This window comes from Epinephelus moara, chromosome 10 (assembly GCF_006386435.1).
Source record: "Epinephelus moara isolate mb chromosome 10, YSFRI_EMoa_1.0, whole genome shotgun sequence".
In the NCBI taxonomy this organism is placed as follows: Eukaryota; Metazoa; Chordata; class Actinopteri; order Perciformes; family Serranidae; genus Epinephelus; species Epinephelus moara.
This window is the reverse complement of record NC_065515.1, coordinates 14,748,135-14,756,220: the sequence shown is the minus strand read 5'-3', so window position 1 is coordinate 14,756,220 and position 8,086 is coordinate 14,748,135. Positions and strand designations below refer to the sequence as shown.

The 8,086-nt window shown below is 39.9% G+C and overlaps 1 protein-coding gene across 1 annotated transcript; it reads right to left on the bottom strand.

Moving 5' to 3' along the window:
• Positions 1–5,253: 5,253 nt before the first annotated feature.
• dio1 (iodothyronine deiodinase 1) lies at positions 5,254–8,086 on the bottom strand. Its single transcript, XM_050054736.1, has 4 exons — positions 7,702–8,086; positions 7,465–7,608; positions 6,598–6,797; positions 5,254–6,205 (listed from the first exon to the last, which is right to left on the bottom strand). The coding sequence occupies exons 1-4, from the start codon at positions 8,084–8,086 to the stop codon at positions 6,140–6,142; spliced, it is 795 nt and encodes a 264-aa protein (XP_049910693.1). The 3' UTR covers positions 5,254–6,139.

Sequence of the window (8,086 nt, the reverse complement as noted above, 5' to 3'; positions counted from 1 at the left end):
TGGATTGTTTTATTTTTCCTGAATTTAAATTCACATCACTTCACATTTAAAGGGTAACTCTGGCATTTTTCAACCTGAACCCTATTTTCCTATATTTTTGCATCTTAATGACTGATGTGAACAAGAAATTTTAAAATTGGTCCAGTGTTGAGAGAGAGGGCTACAGCCTGCAGCCATGCAGTGCCCACAGTGTAGCCAGATGGGGCAATTGTGCACCGTCACTGTACGTTTATTAGAAGTGGTCATTTTTGCCACAGGCAGGCTCAGATTGTTATTATAAGTGTCTGAGGTGACTCCTAACCTTTTGCTTGAGTGTGTTTGTTATTGTCAAAATCTTGCTCAAGTTGAAGTCTTGTTCTGAAATCTCACAAGAATTGCTTTTTTGCAGTAAGACTATGTTAGAAATGCCAGTGAAAGTGAATCGTTTGTTGTGTTGGAGTGCAGAAAGTGTAGCTTTGTGTTATCTAAAAGACTGTCAATGTGATGGATGATGATTTAGCGGATTTCCTCAATATGGATGAGGCATTTGAACTCAATGGCTTTTAACCGGAGTATACAGACGAAGAACTCCCACTAATTGAAGAGAAGGAAAGGAGAGAAAGAGGGACAACAGGCAGCAAAATGTTGAACTTTAAAAGCTTAGGAGACTGGTGGTGTTCCTGTCATGAGAGAATTCAGAATGAGAATTCTCCCGGAGTGAGACACAGCAACAAACAGACTAGATCAAGCAAAACGTAAAGAGACACTTTAGACATTTACAATACCATTGTGAGCCCGTCTGTGGCAAAAATAACGGACATACAGTGATGTTGTGCAATTGCCCCATCTGTAGTTACATTGCGAGTGTTGCATGGCTGCAGCCCTCTCTCTCAATACTGGTCCAATTTAAAAACTCGTTCACATTAGCGACCTAGACACAAAGATATGGTGAAATAGGGTCCAGGTTGAAAAATGTTGAAGTTACCCTTTAAACTTGACTAAAAAATGCCACTGAAGCTGTGGACATGATCCAAAGTTTAATGAATGCTTACAAGTATTACAAGTTAAAAGTATTTAACTGATGCAAAAAAATGTCATATATATATTTAAGGATGCTTTGTCATATAAAACACCTGGAGGGATCCATCTTCAGCTGGTACTCATGGCCAGCAGCTAACGTTACATTCACATTCCCCCTCCTTTAATTCTTACTGCTCCAGCAACACCACACAGCACTCTGCAGCAGGTGGGATGCACCGCCATAACCAGATCACTGATCCCCTCACCCTGGGACATGACTATGGGGGGGTGGATGGCTAGGCAAAGAAGTCTACGGAGACCTAACGTAGAAGAATCAATCAATCAGTCAATCTATGACAGTTACAGGTAGCTAGCTAACTGTTCTAGCTAACGTTTCCCAGCTGTTATACAGTAGCTAGAAGGGTTCCCACTTAGTGTTTTGGAGCATCAATGGTGCACTGAATAAGGCCTTTGTGGGAGGTCAAAATGTGCCAATATGATTGGCCATCAGGGCCCCTTTTCCTGTAATTTTTTAGGGGGCAAACGTGTTTGGTTTGCCTCTACTGACGGTGCACCACAAGTTATAAAAGTACCCAATATTTGCTTTAGGCTGCAGCCACCAGATCAACAAGAGGGATTCCTGGAGAGCGCGAGGGAGACTTTGACACAGAAAAACACTGCAGATTGGGCTGACCTACTGTGATACGAGAAAGGAGGAGGGACATAGTGATGAAGTTGTGTACACTGGTGGTTCCCAACCTTGGGGTAGGGGACGACTGCAGAGGGTCACTAGATAAGTCTGAGTTGCCGCAAAACAATTAATGTGATAGAAAAACTACACAAATTTGTATTAGTTTGTATTGCATACATTTTTCAAATGACACCATCTGAAATGATTATAGGGGGAAAGTTACTATTAGTTGGAATTCCAATAGATATAACAGTATTTAGATATTTTACGTTACTAGAAGTAGCAATACCACATTGTAAAAGTACTTTTTTAGAAGTAAAAGTCCTGCATTAAAGTCTTACGTAAAGATACAAAATAAAATATACTTAAAGCACTGAAAAACTAAAGTAATCATTATACATACGTGCTCATTTTAGAATTTTATATGTTATTGGATTTTAATAATTCATGCATTAATGTACATCACTTTAACGTAGCAGCTCATTTTATTTACTGTTGGGTAACCTATAATAATAATAATTTATATCATAGTTTATTAGTTGATTTATATTTTGTCTTAATAGCCTAAATCTACAAAGAAATTAGTAACTTAAGATGTAAAATAAATGCAGTGGAGTAAAAAGTAAAATATTTGCCTCCAAACTTGGAAGTGGAAGTATAAACTGTTGTAAAATGGAAATACACAAGTACAGTACAAGTACCTCAAACTACTTACGTACAGCACTTAAATAGATATAATTAATTAATGTGATGACAATGTGACCCTGTGGTATTTTGAAATGTCAGTGATGTCAAATTTTCCTTTAACCTGCCTATTTACCATAGCTAAGGGACCTTCCTCGATGTGCACTGATTGGATGACAACAAATCTCAGTGGGTCATATAGTGATGGTCCATTATTAAGACTGTAGGGCCTTGACAAGCCAGTGGCTCCTCCTGGTGTAGGAGGGATAACTTGCAACAAACTGGCGGGGTCCTTCAAGATTCAGGACAGCAGCTGAGAGTTTTCTGGGTAAGGTGACCTTATAACTTCATGTCATCCATTTTTTTTAAATCAAAGCTAGATTTAAAATGTTCAGAATCTGACCTGCATGCTAAATCCAAACAACCATACTCACTTTGCTGCTCTCGCCCCTGGCTGTCTCTCACTGAGAAGGGGGGTTTGCAGTCAGTATTGGTCTGTGAGTAAGTCAGACTGAGTCAGTGTAGTCAGACTATAAACCTCAAAATACGAATCACTCAAAGCTGTAAAGAGATGTGAAAACAGAGAGATGGAAGAAATACCACTGTATGAGAATTCGTACCTCTACAAATTTAGACCTGGTTGGCAGTCTGAGGCACAAGTGTGAGCGGTGAGTCACCTAACAACCCACTATCACCTGGATCTTACTGAGTGGGTTGCCAGGTTGTGTCTTATTACTCATTCCAACTAAACAAAATCTCATGGTTGGACTGTGAGTAGTTACAGAGGATCTGTGGGGGAATTCATTTAGAAGCTGTCTGTGTTTTGTTTAGTCGACATCTATTCATCTCCACCTGCTGGAGAGGGCCGTGGGACACAGCTGAACCTTGAGTTTAGAGTTATAATCGCAATATATGTGTTCCCAGGGTCAAGAAGAAAACTCCATGCTCAAGATCTAATATTCTATATAAAATAAGGCCTTCATGCAGCACTTAGCTTCTCTTAACCCCTTCAAAAACCTTCACTGTGTTATGAAAGGCTCTTCTCTTTTATTGCATGAGACATCTGTTGCCTCTATAGAAGTTAGACAGTCTCAGTCAAGGTTCTGTAAAACACCAGTAAATGGTAAAAACAAGTTAAAAAAAGCAATCGAGGTCATTATATTTAAGGAAGTTAATATGTTTTTTTTGTTGGCAAAACCATTCTGAAGATGATACAGATTCAGCCAGATGGGTCACTTCCATGTTTGGCAGCCAAGAAGAAAAACATCCTCATGTTTTTCAGGGCTGCTGCTCGCCTGTTGGAGTAAAAATGGCTTCACATTGCCCTCTGGTGGGCTGCAGAGGACCCTCCTGCTTTGCAGAGACCTCTGGCCTAGTCACGATATTTCCACTCCCTAAAAGTAACTGAGCACTAAACAAGCTGGCTTCGGTTTGACTTAAAGATTCTTACGTGAATCCGTAACAAGGGTCCATGGCTGGGAGGATCTGACAGTGTTCTGGTTCCTGTCTAACAATAGGAAGCGAGGCTGAGCTGCTGCTGGCTGCTCTCCACAGGATGTGGCCTGGCTGGGCAGGAGCCAAACCTGCTCTCCAACTTTAGAGCCACACAGTTTAAGGTTATGAAAGCTGTAGCAACACAAAACTGCTTTGTTCACCACTATATCCTAGTAGTAGACTTGTAACCCTGAGCTATGAGCCTGTAGTTTATTTAATGCGTGTCACAGGGTCTTTTTGTGCTATAAATGTATTCAGATTTTACTGTACTTTTTTCAACAGGGTTTATTTTTTACAGTTGCTTATACACTTAACAGACAAGTCAAGGCCCACGTTTGCACAGATGCTGCTTTTTTATTGCGTGTATTGTAAAAAATATTACAGGAGAAGATGTTAAAATGTACTGAAATGTATGAGTGGGTAATTAATTTAGTGTTAGTGTGGAGAAGAGGAAGCAAAAGCTATAACAAAACCAGTTAAACTAATTATAAAAATACTGTTAAACAGTTGGGAGTCTAATATTAAAATGATTGCCTGCTACATCGTCCATGTTTTCCATTATCAAAATAGTTGCTTTTTCCCTAATTACATAGACATCAATAAAATGAATACCTTGAAAAGTGATAACACTCACATTTGATTATATTTTATTGTTATATAATACTATAGCAGAATAAAAACAAGAGGGGCAGCTGGTTGTGTAGTAAGACTGGAATTTTATATAGTTCCAGACACACCAGAAGCCAAAGTCAATGGATGTGCAAAGATTAGACAGTTAGGTATTAACTCGCATCAGGGCCTGAATGCCACACACCATGACTTGTGTGTATGTGTGCGCACCCGATTTGTTGAACTTGGCATGGCCCACATACATACAGTACAGTACGTTTACCATTTATCACTTCCAGACTAGACAGCAAACAACAGACAGATTGTCATGTGGTGTCTCACTGCTGTGTGCGTCAACATTAAAGCCCCACGGCCACTTTCTCCACAGAAACATGATGTAGAAAGTGAAAACCTCTGGAGCTTTGCAGACAATCTTTTTGTCTTAATGGGTCGGGGGGAGAGAGAGGATGAGTCATGGCGAGAAGCGACAGCTACAGATGTGTTGCAAACAATGGCTCACTCACAGATCTGGTGCTTTTCATTTTAATAATTCACTGTGGGAGCAATAACATAGATCGTCCGTGTTTTTTGAGTGAAGAAAATATGATTGAACTTTATCTTTTTCATATCTATCCAGCAATATCGGCTTGCAGTGGAAGATGGTGTACGGAAACTTTCAAATGATTTGGCGTGACAAAATAAGCACAACTCACCAAATGACCTATGGCACACTTTAAGCCAAATGTTGCGTATAAATTAAGAGCTTGATGCAGGAGTTTTCCCAGGTTATTCTTTATTATACTACAATGCAAACATTCAAAAGAAATACATTTCATTATGATATAAGAACATTCAAAGAAAATGCAAACTGTTTAACAAGATGCTTATGATGAGTCTCATCAGAAATGCTCTGACATAATTAAAGGAGGGCTTGCTTTTAGATAATGTTTCATCAGATTACAGTTACCAGAGGTTTACACTGTAATCATCATATAAAAAGCAGCCTCCTGGAAAATCACCTCGGAGCATTTATAGAGCAGTTAATACAGTTTACAATGCTGACTGTATACTTAACAACTGGACCTGCAAGACAAGTGGAAACAAGTGCTTTCATTCACTTAAATCTTAAGGTCTTTTAAACTTTGGAATTATGACAACATATTAGGTGAAATCTCCTGTACGTTATTCAACACCTCAAACACAAACTCATGACTGGACTGTCTTTCTGTGTCTCACTTCATCTGGCTACAGAGGCCAACGGTTTAATCTGCAGCCGTCATTAAGAAACACTGAGAGGCGAGCTCAACCTCAAGAGACTGAGTTTTCGGTATGTTTTCAGAGTACAGGAGAGCCTTGAAGCAATATTAGTGCAAGTTTGTAGGGGTTATAACATTTCTACTTATGCAATAGTTGATGTAAGGGATGCCAGAGAGCAGCTGCAGAACTACATGTAGACGTGGCAGTGACTTGATTTGAGTCTTGATTAAAATAACCATAACAAAAAAACAAAACAACAACAACAAAAAAAAAACAGGATGGCATTGTGTTACGAGTATTATACGTTGGTTATGATGTTGATACCCTCATCTCCTCCTGAACACAGAGACCCCTACATATAAGACCTGTTGCATGGAAAATACATGGCTCGGAAAAACAACCTTCTTATTTCATCTTATCCAGGAACGAACGCACCTCCATGGGATCGTAAGACCAAGGCCCAACTCCCCCCTAGAGAAACACAAAGAGAGGAATGTTAATGACACCGTAACTAAATCATGTTTTCATTTAGAATTAGAAAGAACATACCAACTTAAGAATCAGAGACATGTCTGTGTCATTTAATGTGTAATTCTACATTTCTGGCATGGCTAACATGACCCTGGCATCGTGCCAAGAATCTAAGTGTTTTGTCTGTTTCTTTCACTGCTCCTCCTCACGCGATAGCGTGAGTGCAGATAGTGTCGGGACCTTTACACCCACAATGCTGGTATTACTTTCAATCATGCGATTGCATGGAAAGAGCAATGAGTGCGGCAGGAAAGAAATGTGGCCCTGGCAATCTTCATTCTTAATGACATAAAACAAACATACAGGAATGTATCTGTCTGCACAGATCTCACCTTGTAGACAACTTTCCCAGCCTGCAGCACGTAAAGCCTCTCTGGCAGAGCACCATACTTTATGGCAGAGACATCATTCATTTCATCCACAACCACCGGACACAGAGGCTCCTTTTGAAGCAAGATCTGTGCTGCAGACAGCCTGTCCTCCAGGCTCTGGTGCTGGTTGATGTCAATGTTGTTGGTAAAGGCCCAACCATCTGACACAGAGATAAAGAATGTGATTTCACTTAAAGGACCCTGAATGCAGCAGAGCATCAAAGTTGTGGAACACATAATAAATGCAGATTTATGGATGTTGCATAAGTGTGTTACAGCATCAAACGTTAAAGTTTTATTGAGGTGAATGTAGCCCAGACTTTGGTAGGGTTGCTGCCCGAGCTCTAAGCACAGATCTACATCAAGACTTTTCCACAGTGAACTTTTTGGGGGTTAATTTAAAGACTCCACAACAGACTCTTTAGGTAAAATATAAATCATGACCTAAACCAAGATAAGACTTTTATTTTATTAACTCATCATTGTACGAAGTGATGTCATCATGCACAAATTGCTTTTAAAAATCCTCCACTGTAGGGATATTTATCATTATGATGTAAAGTGAAGGCCATTAATAAATATTGATTATTCTGTATATTCAAGGGTACTAAAAACCAAGTGCTTTTGAGGCACACATCCATCATAAAAACAGATTTCTTTTGTCCAATTTGCACTTTTAAGTCTATCAGGAGAGTGCTCATAAATCAAAGTTTGATTGCTTTCTTGATTGACCTTCTCCCTATAAGTCTTGCATGCATAGTTTCTCCTCCAGCAATAAATTTCACGCTGATAATATCATCACCTGACACTGGGCTGACTTCCACTCACCTGTTGAATGCGCCTCGGCGATGTAGACCACAAGAAAGTCAGCTACATCGCTTAAGTCCTTGACGAGTTGCTTGAACTCCTCAAGTTTGTACATAAACGGGGGTCAGGTGCAACTTCCAAAACTCAACACTAGCGGTCTGTTGTCTGCAGAGAAAACACAGTTATTAAAATTTTAGTGCAAAATGAGAGAGATGTACAACCGGAACAAACCCCCAAAGCTTGGACTTCATGACTCACCTTTCAAATACTTGCCGATACTTGTTTTCTTTCCCTCCATGGTGACCACAGGTGTATCCGGAGCGTCTCCACCTTCAAACGCCGCTTGTCCGAGAGACATCCACATGTGGTAAGATGCCACTTTTATGAAATTCATAGATCCGAATGTCAGACCCCAGTCTTCATACTTAAAGTTGGGATTCTGAGTCATGGTGCTCTTTTCACCCATTTTGAGCACTAGCTTCTTGGTGAGACTTGGAGAAATAAAATGCAAAATTGAGACAATGAGAGTGACTCCTATCATGTAGCAAAACATACATGCTGTCGACAAATAGACCATCAATCTGTGCAAGGACATGCTTGCTCCTTGGTAGTGAACTCCCGTTCTTACAGCGCCTGCTGCCAT